Source organism: Paecilomyces variotii, assembly GCF_004022145.1.
Source record: "Paecilomyces variotii strain CBS 101075 chromosome Unknown C8Q69scaffold_9, whole genome shotgun sequence".
Classification (NCBI taxonomy): Eukaryota; Fungi; Ascomycota; class Eurotiomycetes; order Eurotiales; family Thermoascaceae; genus Paecilomyces; species Paecilomyces variotii.
Window position 1 is genome coordinate 1,296,233 of NW_021167148.1, and position 18,567 is coordinate 1,314,799.

Sequence of the window (18,567 nt, forward strand, 5' to 3'; positions counted from 1 at the left end):
ACTGCGCCAACTACCTAGGTACCTAGACTACAGAGTTGAGTATGGCATAGCTGGTGTCTTGGGGGCTAGTCTAGATCCTGACAGCCGGCCGCTATCCCGACGTCACTGTAGGCGGTGACCGAATCGCCCTACTGGTCAGGACTCAGCAGACAAAAGAGCGTGCAATGTGGTATCATGGTATTTCGGTTGTGGATCCTTGCCTGCAGCCGTACTGTCCTATCCTTCTCTCACCTCTGTTACCTGTGACTTAGAGTCTTAGCCTTCTCTCGTCCACTCCGCCCTCGTTCCTCGGATGCAGCGGAGGATCATGCCCGGTGCGGAACAGAGAAGTTCATTCCTTGGGGCTATCTCGCCATGGAGCGGTTCCAGAAGCACGACGCCTCATCCAGATGGAGATCATCTCGATAGGAAAGATGGCTTGCGTCGCTCCAAGGGAGAAGACCACACAATCTCGCATCGGCATAGGCTCAGCCTACGGCGTTATCCCAAAGACTGTCCACCGCTGCGAACAAGGTGGTTCTACGCTGTCGATACACCCAAATCGAAACCACATCTTGGCGATCAGATAAAGGACAGCAGCAAGCCCCTCCCTCCCCCGAAGAAGTTCGTGCCATTCTCGGTCAAGGATTCACAGGCAATCGAGGCCGCCTTTCAACGGTTGGCAGAGGAAGAGGATACTAGCGGTGCGTCCGAGTCCCGTCGTGAACATCCTCAAGGTCGAGACTCGGTCAAAGTTCCAGTGAACGAAGATTATCTTTTCGATGTGGATATTGAGCGCAGGGAGCTCAGCCCTGCATACTGGCTGGGACCAGTCTATGAAGTTCGCCGGGGAACGTGGTTCTTTCAAGATGGCTCTACGCTCAAGCCCTGTGATGAGAACCTTGCTACGCAACTCGAGGAAGGCTATCTGAAGATCAGACCCTGGCAGTTCCATGAACGACAAAAGCCCAAGTCTCGACCCACGTCTACAATAATTGATGAATCCGGCAAGGCCCATAACAATTCAGATTCCATCACCGGCACTCATCGGCCTGGTGCCGTTGACCCTTCGCGCAATGTCACGGAAAACACGGCCCGAGAGAGGTCGTTCACAAACTTAAATGAACCCCAGAATTATCGCCTCTTCGGTGCCTATATGAATAGCACGGTTTCGTATCAGGATCCATCTACTGCATGGCTGATGTACGATGATTTCGTGTCACGTATGAGCAGCACTGTATACCAAAGATTTGGAGGTGTCCCTGGGACCAAAGTTGTCCGCGGATATACTGAATTAAAGAGGCCAAAAGAGACAGCAGACACGAAGGGCATGGACACTAGGTCTTCGCACCAGAAACCGGGAGATAGAGCGACGTCTAGAGCTTCTCACAGAGAGCCCTTGGGCCTGTCACCGAACTCTTATCCTGAACAGCTAGCCGATATCGTAGCTCACGGTGATGAGATGTCGACCGACGGCACAATTCAGGGGAGTCACGGTTCGACGCTACAGCGGCATATGTCGTCCTTGGCGGGACGCACCGAAGACGATGCTGAGCTGGAGGAAGAGGCCCGTAAGCGGGAACAACAGGAAATGGAAGATTCGAGGGATGCTGATGACGAAGAAAGAGAAAGAGAGATTGACCATCTAGTACTGGTTACACATGGGATCGGTCAGCGATTAGGACTTCGTCTTGAAAGCATCAATTTTGTTCACGATGTAAATGTCTTACGAAAGACGATGAAGAGTGTCTACGGAGCTTCTCCGGACCTGCAGACTCTCAACTCCTCTTTTGCCGATGGTAAAAGGAACTGCCGAGTACAAGTCCTCCCTGTGTAAGGAATCCTGACTTTATTCTGAACCACTGAGGTGGTATTCATTTGGCTTGCTAATTGTGAGGATATATTTTAGGTGCTGGCGTCATCTTTTAGATTTTCCAAAGCGAGGATTGAGGGAAATTCGCAAGGAACTAGATCTAGCTGACGGGGATGAGCTTTCTGCTGAGGACGAACAGTACCCGAGCCTTGCCGACATTACTCTTGAAGGAGTGCCAGCGGTCCGAAATCTGATCTCCGATTTAGCAATGGATGTCCTTCTTTACCAGAGTGCGTATCGTGAGCACATCGCCACTATTGTCCAGCAAGAATGCAATCGAATCTACAAGCTCTTCAAGGAACGAAACCCGAAATTCAAAGGCTCCGTGAGCCTCTGTGGGCATTCTCTTGGGAGCGCTATCCTATTTGATATTCTTTGTCATCAGAGTGATGATCCGCCATCTAATCAGCAGAGAAGCTCAACGAATCTACACAGTGGCTTGCCACAGCGGCCCACGGCCTTTCCTCTAGACTTTGAATGTGAGGAGTTCTTCTGCCTAGGATCGCCCATTGCACTCTTTCAGATGCTCAAAGGGAAGACTATCGCCGGACGCAATGCCGAAACTAATTCCGACAAGATACCCATCAGCCTCAGCAGCGATCGGAAGTCCTTCAATGTCAGTTCAACTTCTACAGAACGACATGGAAGCATTCCTGGGGATGGCACCCTGAGCAACATATTACCCACTGTGTCCTCGCCCAAGTGCGAGCAACTGTATAACATTTTTCATCCTTCAGACCCAGTGAGTTATCGCCTTGAGCCATTGATATCGCCCGCGATGGCTGCACTCAAACCACAGCCATTGCCGTCTGTGAAAAAGAGCATCTGGAGTGCCTCAGGACAGAGTCTCTCGAATATCAGCAGCCGAGTAGGCCAGAGCGTCGGCTCACTCTGGACAAATTTCACCTCGGGTGTGGCAAGCACTCTCCTCAACCGCAGTTTGGGGTTGAGCGCAGATGGCACACATTCACAATCTGCTCCCAATTCTGGAGCCGCGCAGTCCCAGCATCTCCAGCAACACGGTTCATCAGTTATTTCACATGGACAAGCACCAGCAATGTCAAATACTCTAGACGGAGATTTAGGAGAAAGGGGTGCAAAGTTCCAGACTCTCATTGAACCAGAGTTGGAGACGCTTTATGAGGGCTTCCGCAAAACGCGGGACAAGAACAAGACCTCCGATTTCCTCGAAAATGAAGAGCGTGCAAGGAAATTGAAGATAGAGGAGGCCAAAGTCAGGTCATTGAACTCCAACGGGCGAGTAGACTACAGTGTGCAGGAGTAAGTTGTTTTTCTTGTGCCTATATCCTCCCACGTCTACGCAGGCTATACTTGACCCTCTCTGTCTCCCTACTGCGAGCAAGCAATGCTAACTTATCAAACCGCAGAGGGGTCTTTGACATATCGCTAATCGCTAGCATCGCTAGCCATCTTTCATACTGGGCTGATGAGGATGTGAATCATTTTATATTATCACAGATCCTATCGCGCAATCGCAGACATAGGCGTCCGGTAGAGGTCTAATCGGAGCAGATTAAAGCTTTTTTAGGATTACATATAGAACTTCTCTATAACCAGGTATATGCTCACATATACCATATTAAAGGCGTTGCAGGCATTCAAGGGGAGTAGGAGATAGCAACTCTTTTGAGAGTAGTAGAGTATCGGCAACGGCGAATCTCGATTGCCTTGATAGGATAGGAGATTGATAGAATGACTGCTATAGACCAGGGGGTTGCGGCGATTCCGATACGGCAAAGACAATAGAAGCGCAACAAGCAAGCAAGGAGGCAAAATCGAGAGATAAAAATACTATTGGCATCGATATTCAAAGGCATAATAAATACCGTGGTAAAGTTACACGCCTTCTATTATACAGTGTACATTTGAATAATATCAGCCAAACGTGAAGCTTCCTCTGAATAATTCAAGGCTTTAGCAGAGGAGACTTGATACCGAACGCTAAAAGGAAATTAGCAACCCAGCAAAAGTATTTGTCGGCTGAAGAAATACGTACCGTTGCTGATCACCAAAGTTATCTGTTTTAGCCTTGCACCTGAAATTCCATGTTCGACAATTCGCATCCTGGAATATTTCTCCTGCTGCCTTGTCATCATTTTGTCGGAGTTCCATCAGCTGATCAGCTGAAGTTCCCATGAGAGCTCTTCCCACTTCATCAAAGCAACTCAGCCAAAGCTGGCCTGTGTGATCGCTGACATTGATAAGCATTATGTAACGATATTCCGGTCTAGGATGCGTTTTTTCGCAGCGCTCACAACGCCACTGCCCAGGGTCGAGCTCTGTCACCTTCTTGTTGCAACCCTCAGAAATGCAGGCTGGATAAGCCACATTATCCTGTTTTATGTAGATAACAGTAGCTTTCAGTGAAAAGAAGTCTGGAGTTTCGGACATGCCCAGCTGCTCCTCCCGGATCTGTGCCACGGTCTTGAACTGATCGCGTCTCCCAGGAGTAGTGCCTATGGCACTTGACAGTGAAGCATGAGAAGTGAAAGTATCAGACCGGCCTTGGGCATCATACCAGCCTCTAAGCTTATGAGCTTCCTCAATATCCGGGTCAATAGTCATCGATCCGGAGCTTAGCAAACTTAGGCTTCTACCCCCGAAATCTGAAACTTTCACTCCTTTGAACGCGATGACCGACTCCGGCGCAGCACTAAACTCCGTTGCAGTAGAACCCCACACTGTCAAACGAACAGAAAAGCCTGTGTTGTCAACAAGAGTCAACTCACGTTTGTCGTAGGGTTTACTGGTTGTCTTGGATATGATTTGAGACGTTTCTGCTGCGTCCTTCAAGACCCCAATTACGTCAATGGTGGTGTCTTTCTCGACTGCCTGCAAGTCACCGATGCTAGTGAAATTGAATCGGACTTGTGGTACATCGTTTTGGTCTTCCGCCTGATCAACCACATTAGTACAGACCCTGCAGGACTTGGCAGATCGACACTCACCTTTTCGACCACGGTATCCCTTTCGAAGGTCAACTCATAGTCATTGTTCAGGTTGCTGAACTGTTTCTTCGCGATCTGGACCCTGCAGGGACTGGATATGTAGTACACACTACCTTCCTGGAAAACATCATAGAGCATGTCACATTGGTCGTTGAAACCGGTAGCTCGAATCTCGCCACTATCATCGAGGAGATTAACGCTGAATAGTTTCCCTTCTCCATTTCTATTGTGCCAAGTTTTGATCGCCGACTTGCTTGTACACCGTGCCTTAATCGTCCACTTGTGCGAGTAAGGAGAAATCGCCTCTATCGGATAGATTGTAGCATGGGCTGAGGCTGCTGCATGACCGTGTGTCTGTACACGCCGGGCCTGCGGCTGAGGCTGGGTTTGTGCCTTTGTGCCGTAAAAGCCGTTACTAGAAATCGCGGTGGACTGCGCTTTCTCATCATCCTCGGGCTTGGTTTCGAGAGGCTTTGGCTCGCCAATCTTTTCACACTCTCCAAGTTCCTGCAGGACCTCGAGGTCCAAGATGATCAAAATCCTATCGAGTCAGTACCACGCTGACTATTTCCTGCATATGCGACATACTTTTTGCCCTTGACAGAATTTGCTTGGAATGACTTGAGACGGACGAAACATCCTTTACGAAGAAGCCCACTTGTAACGAGGTGATTCGCTTCTGAGGTGGCAAGATTGATTAGCATGGGAACATTCTCTTGACATCACACGGAGGCATGAGCCAAAACGTACGGGTTGCAAGCATAGTTTGTACATAGTTCGAAATGTCGCTAAAGACAGCGCGAAAGCGCTCCTGATTATTTTGTTGCGGAGGTAAGGGTTTGATCTGGACACATTGGACAATGGGCTCCTGCGGAGCAACTTTCGAGTCGTCAAATATTGCACTTTAATATAGCCAACGAGTCAGCGACTAGCTCTAAGACGAGAAGCACACATGGGCTCGGAGAATACCTTAAGGCCCCAACGGAGATGTGCGAAGCAGCGTTCGTAGCCATAACGGCGGTTGACGGGGTCCCGATGAACACGGAATCTCAGATGTCTGAAGCGCTGGTTGGTTTTCAGTTTCGGATAAATGAGATACAGTACGCCAGCAGGAGGGTATACTAGCTGGGCTTGCAGGGGAGAGAGGAGTTGTCATGAAATGGCCGAGGTCGGGAACTCCTAGAGGCAAAATGGCATGAAAACGCGTTGTTTCTATGAGGGGCGCGATAAAGACTCTGGACGCGTTCTAGGATCCCGCGAATAAGTGGTTATTCCCCTTTAGGTTTGGTACAATTTCTGCCTACAAGTCAAGTTGTAGACTTAGTGAGATGAATAATAATGTACAGTACCTTTTTTGCACTGCAAGCTATAAGGCTAAAATATTGAAGTAATTTAGATTTATTTTCGTACACTCAAAATTGTAATCAATAGTTATCTAATCCTTTTTTTTTATTATTATCATTAACTAAGCCAGTCACCTTGTACATCAGTGCTCAAAGCTATTAACTAGGTAGCTCACTCAGTTATTCGTACTGCCCCGCCTGAGCCCACTTACAACATAACTTGCGGGAAGCTTCACTCATCAAACCTGCCATTTGCTTCAACCACTGAAAATACTTCTGGTTTTGGGCAGATACTCTAGACCAGAGAAGATCACCCCTCTCTTCTTATCTCATACTCAAGTCACCATGGGGAACTGCCCTCACATCAATGCACCAGGTATGCTGAATCTTACCCCGCCTCTTATCCACCATCGTTGACTGAGATTAATGTCCTCCCTTTAGAACTAAAACCGCCCCAGCCATCGCAGCACGTCTATCGAGAGGAATGTACCCAATGCTTCGATTCGGTTGTACGTACGCGACCTAAACACAGCTGATCCGGGATTGCCATAATTCAGTGTGCTTAATTGTGACAGGATAACCCCTCAGGTCTTAACGTCTGCCTCCACTGTTTCAACGGTGGCTGTTCTGACGACCGAAACCATGCCTCTCTTCATTACACGCGCTCAGGACATCCTCTGGTCTTGAATATAAAGAGATTACGGAAGAAGCTCCAGGTTGGTCTGCATCCAATACTCAAAATATCTCCCATATCTAACAGTCTAGCGGGATGAACCTCCACATAAGATTTCCAAGCTCGCCATTGCTGCAGAAACGGAAGAAGATAGGTATGAGACTATTACCAGCGTGCTTTGCTATGAATGCAAGGAAGAAAACATCGACAAGGTTTCTGGGAAACTTCCCAGTGTGATAGACGGAATCATGAAAGCCCTATCCTTCACCGAACGCGAGGAGATTAAAGCATGGGAGCAGGAGTTTGTGCCATGTGAACACACCTTGTTACTCCAGCAGCAGGAAGGCAGGAAAATCGAGTCTACAGGTAATAAGGAGTACCCTTGTCTTATACTGCAAGTTACTTATCTACTATTTAGATCTCACCCACTGTTCTATGTGTGACTTGAAAGAAAATCTTTGGCTCTGTCTCGAGTGCGGCAATCTTGGCTGCGGTAGAAGCCAATTCGGTGGCGTGGGAGGAAACTCGCATGGTCTTGCGCATGCGAATTCTAGTTCTCATGCTGTAGCTGTCAAACTCGGCTCCATTACGGCAGATGGCTCGGCAGATATTTATTGCTATAAGTGCAATGAAGAACGGACGGATCCTGAACTTGCCTCCCATCTCGCTCACTGGGGAATAAATATAGCCGAACGGGAGAAGACCGAGAAGAGTCTTATGGAAATGCAAATCGAACATAACATGAAATGGGAATTCTCGATGACAACCGAAGATGGGCATGAGCTGGAACCAATTTTCGGTCCCGGTTTCACCGGGCTCAAGAACCTCGGGAATAGTTGTTATCTCTCAAGTATCGTTCAATGTCTACTAGCTCTGCCGGAGTTCCAGGACAGGTATTATCATCCGCAATCAGATCCGCCTGAGTGCGCCTTCCCGGCGGAGGATCTCGAGACGCAAATGCGAAAACTGGCGGATGGGATCCTTTCAGGCAGATATTCGGGCCCTGAGACGAACATAAACGCCACGCCAGATACTCCAGAAGTCCCTCACCAGAAAGGTCTACCGCCGGCAATGTTCAAACATCTGGTCGGTCGAGGCCACGAGGAGTTCTCTACTATGCGACAGCAAGATGCTTTCGAGTTTTTGCTTCACCTCTTCAAGCTTGTCAGCTTATCTAGACATCCAGAACACCTTACAGACCCTGTACGGTCTTTTCGCTTTGTCGTCGAGCAGCGTCTGCAATGCCTGTCCTGCAAGCGGGTGCGTTATAGGCTCGATGAGCAGGACAACATCTCCGTTTCCGTACCTGCACGTCGCTTGCCTCCCAATACCTACCCCTCTGAAGGATCTGAAACCGACCAATTTGAGTCTGTTACCCTAAAGGAATGCTTAGACATATTCACATCTGAAGAGACAGTTGAGCTAAAATGCCCTGCTTGTGGAAGTAATGACGGCTTTCGCAAGCGCTCTATGTTCAAGACCTTGCCCCAAGAACTGGTCATCAATGCGAGGCGTTTTGAGCTGGTAAATTGGGTTCCTACAAAACTAAACATTCCAGTTCAAGTCAATGAAGATCCGCTGGACTTCAGCAACTACCTGTCTCGTGGCCATCAAGAAGACGAAGAACTTTTGCCTGACGAAAAGAGCGAAGCATTCACTGCAAACCAGGAGGCGCTCGACCAGCTCATGAGCATGGGCTTCCCACGCGTGCGAGCCGAGAAGGCACTTCATGCAACCGGAAACGCTGATGCGGAGGCTGCTATGAACTGGCTGTTCGCTCACATGGAAGACCCTGATATTGATGAACCATTGGTCCTTAATCAAGCCACGGCCGACCATGGTGATTTACAAGACCCAGAGAAGATTACACAACTAGGGGAAATGGGGATAGATGCACGTCGCGCTAGGAAGGCACTCGCGGCCACAGATGGTGATATCAATAGAGCGGTGGACTGGGTTTTCAGTCACCCCGATGATTCGGACAGTGCAGATAATGGCGCAATCAGCCCAGTATCAAATTCTGGAAAAGCGCGGGAAATTCCCGGGTCCGTTGATACTCCCGCTCAGTATCAACTTCGGTCTATAGTCTGTCACAAAGGCAGATCGGTCCATGCGGGGTAAGTTCAGTTCCCTTATATGTATCCTAAGGTCTATTACTCACCTGTCCTAGACACTATGTTGCCTTTGTCCGAAAAACTATACCTGGAGAGAGTGGCTTATCCTGGGTACTCTTTAACGATGAAAAGGTGGTTAAAGCACATGATATCGAGGAGATGAAAAAGTTTGCGTATTTGTATTTCTTTAGTCGTGTCTAGAATGTAGTGTACTGAAGAATAATAAAAGTTCTATCGCCATAATTAACCGATTTATCTTTCATAGTATAATGACAATCTCTGATTTAGCAGAAAGAAATTAGTTAGAAAGCGGAGGAAGCAAAAAATTAATAAAGATAAATGACAAGGGTGGGATTCGAACCCACGCCATTTTCATGACACGGAATATTATGGATCAGGTGAAACCTGAACCGTGCGCCTTAGACCACTCGGCCACCTTGCCTCTTGATGTTAGTGTTTTATTCTTTCCTAATTTAATAGTTACTACTAGATATAGTAAGAAGCTTATTAATTATTTATTATAAAGCTAAATAAAGTAATAAAAATAAAGGAGTAAATTTAGCTAATAAAATATTAAATTATTTATTAGTTTAAGAAATAATTAAATATTAAAGAATTATATAATAATTTCTTTAAATTCTTTAAATTTCTTTTTTAAATTTTTCTTTTCTTTTCTCTTTAACTTTAAGTTCTATTATATTATTATATTAAGTTAAACTTTTTAATAAATATAATTTAATTTACTTAAAATATAATATTACTTTAAGCTTATTAATTATTATTTTATTTTACTTATTTTTAATTTTTTTTTATTTAAAAATATTATATTATTAAAAACTTATTTATCTTTAATTAAAGAAAACTTTAATTTATTAAATTAAGTCTTTACTATAATAAAGCTTATTTTTAAATTTAATTACTTAGAGAATAAATTTAAAAGCTATAATAATTAGCTTAAATATAAATTTAAAGAAAACTAATATTTATTATATTTTAATTTATTAAAATAAAGAAATAAATAAAATTATTCTAGAAAATTTTTAAAATATATTTAAAGAAACTTTCTTAATATATAAAATTAATATTAGTATTAAGTTAAATTATAGCTTAGCTTAGCTTAGCTTAACTTATTAAAACTCTTAAGTTTTATTAAAAATACTAGCTTAATTTATTAAGCTAAGCTAAAAAATTTAGCTTAATTTATTTAATTAAGCTAAAAGGTTTAACTTAACTTAACTTAAGAATTTATAAATTTAGCTTAAACCTTATATATATTATTATTATATAATTATTATATATAATAAAATATATATAAAAATAAACTTAAAATTTAATTATAGTATTTTAATTATATTAATTTATATAAATTAAAAAATAAATTTAAAAATCTAATTATATATTTATAATATACTATTACTATATTTTAATTTATAAGCTTATTCTTAGATTTTAATTATTTTATTTCTTTTTTACTTTCTTTATTATAAGTTTATTATTTAGCTAAATTTATTTTTTAATTTTCTCTTTTTCTTAAAATATTTCTTAAACTTAACTTAAGAGTATTAATTAATTTATAAATTAAATTCTTATTTTATATAATTTAATTAAGAAATATTTTAATATTATTATAGTACTTTAGCTTAATATATAATAATAACTTATTAAAATTAACTACTTATTTCTTAAAGTTTAATAGTTTTATCTTTTTATTAAAATATACTTAAATTATATTAATATTTAATTCTATAATAAGATTTAATATTAATTTATTTAAGTTTAATATTAGCTAGTAAAAGTTAAATAAGTTCTTTAAAAAATAATTATAAATCTTTATAATCTTTCTTTAATTAAGCTAATAAATATAGCTTATAACTTATTATATATAGTAATTTAAGATAAAAATATTTTATAAATAAATATTATAATAAAGACTTTATAAGTTTAAATTTATAAAATTAATATAAAAAAAGTATATTAAAATATAAAAATTTTATATTAAGTATTAAACTTCTATATTAAGACCTTTTATTTAAAATAATCTAGCTTTATATAGAAAATATAAATATTAATATTATAAAGATATAGTATAGCTTTAATTATTAAGATATAAGCTTAAGAAATAGATTAAAATAAATATAATAAGGTAATTAGTTAAAAAGAATAAGTTTAGATAGAATTTCTAGATTAATCTAATAGCTTAAAAGGCTAATAATACTTAGGGAGAAAGAGTATTAGCATATATAATAGATATAAAGTATCTCTATATATTCTTAGTTAGGGTAATAGATTTTTTATAAAGCTTAAGAAATAGTTTCTCTAAGCTGCCTAATTTTACTATAATAAAATTTTTTTTAAAGATTTTTTTAAAGTAAAATCTTAATTATATTAGAACTTATTAATTCTAACTGCTATTTTATAATATTTTTCTTTAATCTAGACTTACTAAATTAGTTAATCTTAATTAATCTAAGAATCTTAAGAAGTTTATCTTTAGCAATAGTTTAGTAAAACTATTTACTATTATATCTTATATTTTAATAAACTTAATACTAATTTTATTCTTTTAATATAGGTTATATATATAATAGTATATAATATTAATATACTTTAATCTCTTATAGATATAGGTATCTCTAATTAATAATAATAATGCTTAGTTATCTTTATAAACCTTAACCAGAGAATTAATAATAAAAGCTTATTCTTTTCTTATTATTAGTTTAAATTTATTTAGATTAATATAGTGCCTATATCTTATATCTCTTAAAAAAAAGGCTAATTATTAGGACTGCTTTATAGCTTAATATATAGCTATATATTTAGCCTCTATAATTAAAGTTATAACAGACTTTTATTTCTTACTTAATTAGCTTATTAAGCTATTAATTAAAATAAAAATATTCTCTAAGATTAATATCTAATTAGTCTTATTTATTATATAATCTAAGTCTAAATATTTAATAAGTTACTAATCTTAATTTATATTAAACTTAAGACTAAGATATATAATTAATTATAAGTATCTTATAAGAGACTTTAATATTTTAAAATATCTTTTAAATAGATCTAATAAATATTAACTTAATCTACCTATTATAAATATAATATCTAGTCTTATTAAAATTATTAAATAGATTAGGCTATTAATAATCTTTTAATATTCTCTTTAGTCTATTTTTTTATTTTAAGGGCTAAATAGGTTTAGAGAGTTATATCTATTTAATAAGATATTAACTAAATATACCTTCTTCTTACTTATTTTATATTATAATAAGAGTTCTTTAATATAATAAGATTAATCTATTATTAATATTTAGTCCTTTCTATTCTAGGTAATTTAAATATTAAAAATCTTCTTTACTTCTCCTAAGTTCTTTATCTTATATATTAATCTAAACTCTTATTTAAACTAATAAATATTCTCTATTTGCTTTATATTAATTAAGATATTATTAATATATACTAAGAGTAAAATCCCTTTTTTTAAGTGCTATAATAAGCACAGATTAATATTAATCTATATAAAACTTATTTTTTAAAGTATTTTTATACAGGTTTAATTTTAATTCTTTATAACCTATTTTAGGCTATATAAAAATTAAAGAACTTTTAATATTATTCTTAGTAATATATTTATTTCTAATAAAGGTACTATATAAATCTTCTTCTTTAATATTAACTTTATAAAGGTATTATTAATATTTATAATATAATACTTATAATCCTCTATTATAATAATAGCTAAGAATATTTATAGCATATTATATTATAAAATAGGAGTAAAAATATACTTAAAATTAATACTATATTTCTAAATAAACCCTTAGGTAATAAGATATACTTTAAGCTTTTAAAGAAAATTATCTAAGTTATACTTTATAGCTAATACTTAATAACTAGTTATAATATTAGCTCTTAATAGTAATATAATTACTTTAAAAGTTTTATTTACTTAAAATATATCTATTTTAGCTTTAAATATATTTTACTATAATTTATTCTAAATAGGGTTATTAATTATAGTATAATATAAGTTTAAGATTAAAATATACTTCTTTACTATATATATTGCTATTATAATATTTAATACTTATTTTATATACTTCTCCTAGTCTATATTAATACCCAGAGGTAAGAGATTTAGTATAAATATTACTTAATATAATTTCTTAGTATCTTATTTATTATTTAGTAATTTAACTTTCTCTCTTTTATATTTTGCTATATAGGGGATCTTTATATAAGATATAATTTATTTATTTAGCGGGGATAAGGAATTTATTTATAAGTTCTTATAATTATTTAGATTATTAGAGTAAGAATAATTAAATATCTTCTCTTATTCTATAATTTTACTATAATAAGATATTTTAATTTCTTTTTAATAAAAAACTTCTTTTTTTTTAAAAAAAAACTAAAACTTTTTTATAATTCTTCTCCTAATTTTTAATATTATTCTTCTTTTTATTTAAGAGTATATATATATTTAAGGTAATAGATTAAGTTACTAGTTAATCTTTTAAATTTTTTATTAATACTATATTTAATAATAATCTTTAAAGAATTTTAAGATCTAGATCTTTTTTTAGTTTATTTTTAAAAAACTTAGCTTAATAAGTTTTAATAGTCTTTTTTATATATAAAGCTTAAACTTTTTATTATTTATTTATTCTCTTAATATATCTTATAAAAATATAGATTTTACCTTAATCTATTAACTTATCTCTCTATATATCTTATAATAAAGATTCTGGGTTTATATATAATATTGCCTAATATCCTTATACTTTTAAATAATTAATTAATAGCTTAACTCTAGTAAAAGCTTTCTCTAGAGATATCTAAACCTTATTAACTATTAGTCTATTTAATACTCTATTTCTAATATATATATATTAGTTTAAGCTATCTCTACCTATAATTTAATTAAAAGGTTTAAATTTTTAAATATAACTTTTATTTCTTTTTTAATAATTTAATATACCTATTCTATAGCTTTATTTTATATTAATATATATAGAACTATTAGTTTATAATAAATATTAAACTATTTCTTCTAGGTCTTAAAAAGATTCTTAAGTTCTAGTATATTATCTAATTATATACTAAGAATTTAAAGACCTATTATTATCTTAATCTTCTTTTTTTATTTATTTAAGATAGGGGCAATATTAGATTTAGCTCTTATTAAAAATATCTATATTTTTCTTAAAAATTATTTATAACTATTAAAAAGTAAATATATTTATCTTTAAACTTTAGTATTTAACCGCATATATTTATATAAATAAGTTTAAGAATACTAACCTTTTATATATTAATAGTCCCCCTTTTATTTCTAATATTAGCTATAGTATATATTATATACTAATAGTTTATTATTATTTTAATAAGTTTCTTTAATATAGTTAAGTTATATAAGTTTTTAACTTTTTTAAGTTTAAGATAGCTAATTCTCTTATATTATAATTAATACTCTTCCTTAATTTTATTTTAATAAAATAAGGGAATAATTTTATTTTAAAAAAATTCTTTCTCTTAGTTTATAATTATAATATTAAAAGTATTTTTAACAGATAGTAGTATAATAGATATATATTATAACTTTAATATTTAGTCTAAGAAGACTCTTTTAATAATATAAACTCTATATTTAATAATATCTTAAATTATAATCTTATCTAACTTATTTAATATAAATATTATTCTTTTATTAAAATACCCGCATATATTTAACTACTAGTAGAATATCTTAGTTAATAAGAGATTTACCCTAAGATTTAATATAAGTAATATATTTTCTAAGTTTAACTTCTTTCTATTCTTATTTTTTAAAATAGCTATCTCTATATATTTTAAATATAGGATCTCTTTACCTATATAGATATATCTTTATTAAATTTAAATTAATAATCTTCTAAAGTAATAATTCTTATTAATTATATATAAATTAATATTACTATTTATATACTATTAAGATAAATTCTTATTAATAATATCTTTTAAAAAATAAATAATTTTATATAAGATTTAGTTATTAAAAATAATTAAAGTTAAGGATTTTAATTAAGATTAGCTTTTTTTAGAGTTTAAGGTTTTTTCTGCTTTATATACCTTATATTTTCTATTTTTTAATCTCTTGCTTTTTAAAAATTAAACCTTTTTATAAAGTTTAGTAATTAAGTTTATTATCTTTTTATCTTAGATAATAGGACTATTAAATATTTATTTAAGAAACTTCTTTCTTTATCTTTAACTATCTCTTATATTTTTTTAAATAATAAGTAAGAATAAGCAGTCTTTAATATAATAATCTTTCTTATAGATATAATATTTAATTAAGGTTTATTTATTCTTAATAAAGAATATAATAATTAGCTTTACTTAAAGTTAGGCTTCTACCTTCTTTAAAATACTTAAGATTTTATCTATATTTAGGCTTATTTATATATTAATTGCTATTCTAGTAATAGTATATTCTTTAAATAAGGCTAAGAGTAATTATTAAATCCTGGCTTTAAATTCAGCTAAAAAAGATATATTCTTATTATATGCTTTAATTTTCTTCCCTATTAGGTTTAATTATCCCTAAATATTTAAAATTATCTATCTAGGGGTTATTTAAAATTATATATATTATTAGATAAGCTAATATTTCTAAGTAAAGAGGGATTATTTATATTTTATTTATAGTCCCTTTTATAGATTCTTTATATTAGATAAATCTATAAAATTCTCTTAATTACTATTTAAAAGATATTTAATAATCTAATATTATATAATTATATTAGTCTTTTTAAATATCTTCTTATTCTAGCTTTTTTTTTTTTAGATAATTTAATAGCGTCCCAGTAATTCTTATTAAGAAGCTATTTTTTTATATATAAGAACTATATCTTATAGTTCTCCCTTAAAAAAGTAAAAACTAATTTATCTCTTTTATTATTCTTATCTTTTATTAAAGATATAATAATAATAGGTTAATTTTTTAACCTTTAATAAGATTTAATTCTTATTAGGTTTAGTGCTTAATATAGTATTAGAATAGTCTTATTATAGATCTTCTTATATAAGAATAGCTTATTATTACTAGTTTAAACTTAAATATTTAAAATAAAATAGTTTTTACTATATAGCTATTTCTCCTAAGTTATTATAAACCTAGGCTTATAACTAATTAAAAAGAATAGGTTTAGATAAAATTCCTAGATTAATTTAATAGCTTAAAAGGCTAATAATACTTAGGGAAAAAGAGTATTAGCATATATAATAGATATAAAGTATCTCTATATATTCTTAGTTAAGGTAATAGATTTTTTATAAAGCTTAAGAAGTAATTTCTTTAAGCTGCCTAATTTTATCATAATAAAATTATTCTTAAAGATTTCCTTAAAGCAAAATCTTAGTTATACTAGAATCTGCCAGTTCTAACTGCTATTTCATAATATAGTTAATATTAAAACTAGCTATAAGATCTCTATTTAATTAATTTAAACTAAAATAAGCTATTATAAATAAGCTTAATAAATAAGATATAATTTAAAGAGCTTAAATCTAGATTAAAGTTAAAAAGAATAAGTTTAAATAAATTTCTTAAACTATTATACTAGCTTAAATAAGTATAATACTTAGAGAAAGAGAATATTAGCTTATAGTATAGATATAAAGCTATATCTTTAATATATATTCTTTAAGATAATAGAATAGTAAAAAAAGAAGCTTAAGAATAAATCTTTTTAAATCTTTAATTTAATTATAGTAAGATTATAATAATTATATAATTTTTAATTTAATTATAGTAAGAATATAATAGTTATATAAAGTTTTAACTATTATTTTATAATACTTCTCTTTAATTTAAACTTATTATATTAATTAATTCTAGCTAATTTAAAAATCTTAAGAAGTTTATTTTTAATAATAGTTTAATAATAGTTTAATAAAGTTATTTATTATTATATTCTATATTTTCGGGATATAGCTCGGCCCCGGCTAGGCCGAGGTATATGCCCCTATATTTTAATAAACTTTATATTAATTCTATTTCTTTAATATAAGTCTTATATATAGTAATATATAATATTAATATATTTTAACCTTTTATAAATATAGGTATTTCTAATTAATAATAATAATATTTAATTATCTTTAAAGACTTTAACTAAAAAGCTTATAATAAAGGCTTATTTCTCTCTTATTATTAGTTTAAATTTATTTAGACTAATATAGTATCTATATTCTATATCTTTTAAAAGAAGAGCTAACTACTAAGATTATTTTATAGCTTAATATATAGCTATATATTTTACTTTTATAGTTAAGATTATAATAAATTTTTATTTTTTATTTAATTAGCTTATTAAGTAGCTAGTTAAAATAAAAATATTCTCTAAGATTAATATCTAGTTAGACTTATTTATTATATAATTTAAATTTAAATACTTAATAAGTTATTAGTCTTTATTTATATTAAATTTAAGATTAAGATATATACTTAATTAAAGATATCTTATTAAGGATTTTAATATCTTAAAGTACCTTTTAAATAAATTTAATAAATATTAGCTTAATCTATTAACTGTAAATATAATATTTAGTCTTATTAAAATTATTAAGTAAATAAGGCTATTAATAATTTTCTAATATTCTCTTTAACTTATTCTTTTATCTTAAGAGCTAAATAGCTTTAAATAATTATATCTATTTAATAGAATATTAATTAAATATACCTTTTCTTTATTTATTTTATATTTTAATAAGAGTTTCTCAATATAGTAAGATTAATCTATTATTAATATTTAGTCTTTCTTATTTTAAATAATTTATATATTAAGAATCTTTTTTATTTCTCTTAAGTCCTTTATCTTATATATTATTTTAAACTGCTATTTAAATTAATAAATATTCTTTATTTACTTTATACTAATTAAGATATTATTAATATATATTAAGATTAAAATTTCTTTCTTTAAGTATTATAATAAATATAGATTAATATTAGTTTATATAAAACTTATTATTTAAAGTATCTCTATATAAGTTTAATTTTAATCTCTTATTACTTATTTTAAGCTATATAAAGATTAAAAGACTTTAAATATTATTTTTAATAATATATTTATTCTTAATAAAGCTATTATATAAATTTTCTTCTTTAAGATATTATTAATAAACTATTAAAATATTACTAGTATTTCTATTAAGCTAAATAATATTATTAATAATTTAAATAAGCTAAATTAAGTATAGAAAATAATTAGATATTCTTATCTTTTTTTAATATAAAGGTTATTAAATATAAAAATAATATTAATCTTTATAAAATACTTTATTTCTTTTAAATTATTTAAGATTTTCTTAATTAAAGATAAAAGGTATTAATCTTTAATAATTATTATATTTAAAGCTTAATAATTTATATAGATTTATATTTCTTTATTAAGTATTATAATACTAGTATAAAAGATAAAAGAGTTTTAAAGAAAGCTATTTTAAGGTATTTTAATAAGATAATTAATTTATTAGCTAATACTTACTTAATCTAGAAGAGTAAGGTTTAAACTTTTTTAAATTATATAAAGAATTATATAATTTTATAAAGATATCTTTAATATAT

At 31.8% G+C, this 18,567-nt stretch overlaps 3 protein-coding genes and 1 non-coding gene across 4 annotated transcripts; 2 read left to right on the forward strand and 2 right to left on the reverse strand.

The window, feature by feature from the left end:
• Positions 1 to 307: 307 nt before the first annotated feature.
• On the forward strand, positions 308 to 3,137 carry C8Q69DRAFT_509051 (DDHD domain protein; the record flags this gene model as incomplete). The annotated part of the gene is made up of 2 exons (XM_028633049.1): positions 308 to 1,812; positions 1,889 to 3,137. The coding sequence occupies 2 exons, from the start codon at positions 308 to 310 to the stop codon at positions 3,135 to 3,137; spliced, it is 2,754 nt and encodes a 917-aa protein (XP_028483476.1).
• Positions 3,138 to 3,430: 293 nt separating this feature from the next.
• C8Q69DRAFT_336823 (replication factor A 1, rfa1) lies at positions 3,431 to 6,055 on the reverse strand. The gene is made up of 6 exons (XM_028627539.1): positions 5,791 to 6,055; positions 5,572 to 5,723; positions 5,410 to 5,500; positions 4,822 to 5,362; positions 3,870 to 4,768; positions 3,431 to 3,814 (listed from the first exon to the last, which is right to left on the reverse strand). Exons 1-6 carry the CDS (start codon positions 5,832 to 5,834, stop codon positions 3,724 to 3,726), a joined length of 1,818 nt encoding a protein of 605 aa, XP_028483477.1. The 5' UTR covers positions 5,835 to 6,055; the 3' UTR covers positions 3,431 to 3,723.
• Positions 6,056 to 6,179: 124 nt separating this feature from the next.
• Positions 6,180 to 9,263, forward strand: C8Q69DRAFT_475023 (hypothetical protein). The gene is made up of 6 exons (XM_028631170.1): positions 6,180 to 6,540; positions 6,606 to 6,673; positions 6,740 to 6,880; positions 6,930 to 7,203; positions 7,256 to 8,954; positions 9,008 to 9,263. The coding sequence occupies exons 1-6, from the start codon at positions 6,510 to 6,512 to the stop codon at positions 9,150 to 9,152; spliced, it is 2,358 nt and encodes a 785-aa protein (XP_028483478.1). The 5' UTR covers positions 6,180 to 6,509; the 3' UTR covers positions 9,153 to 9,263.
• A 28-nt stretch (positions 9,264 to 9,291) lies between these two features.
• On the reverse strand, positions 9,292 to 9,393 carry C8Q69DRAFT_t108. The gene has a single exon. It is a non-coding gene; the product is annotated as a tRNA-Leu (tRNA).
• Between the last annotated feature and the right edge of the window lie 9,174 nt (positions 9,394 to 18,567).

Bases quoted from the DNA above. Each gene is read 5' to 3' on its own strand.
- C8Q69DRAFT_336823 (XM_028627539.1), bottom strand. From the start codon at position 5,834: ATGGCTACGAACGCTGCTTCGCACATCTCCGTTGGGGCCTTAAG. The intron at 5,501-5,571 runs GTACGTTTTGGC...TTGCCACCTCAG, and splicing joins ACAAACTATGCTTGCAACCC to AAGCGAATCACCTCGTTACA. The intron at 3,815-3,869 runs GTACGTATTTCT...ATTTCCTTTTAG, and splicing joins AACTTTGGTGATCAGCAACG to CGTTCGGTATCAAGTCTCCT.
- C8Q69DRAFT_475023 (XM_028631170.1), top strand. From the start codon at position 6,510: ATGGGGAACTGCCCTCACATCAATGCACCAG. The intron at 6,541-6,605 runs GTATGCTGAATC...TCCTCCCTTTAG, and splicing joins CCCTCACATCAATGCACCAG to AACTAAAACCGCCCCAGCCA. The intron at 6,674-6,739 runs GTACGTACGCGA...TAATTGTGACAG, and splicing joins CCCAATGCTTCGATTCGGTT to GATAACCCCTCAGGTCTTAA.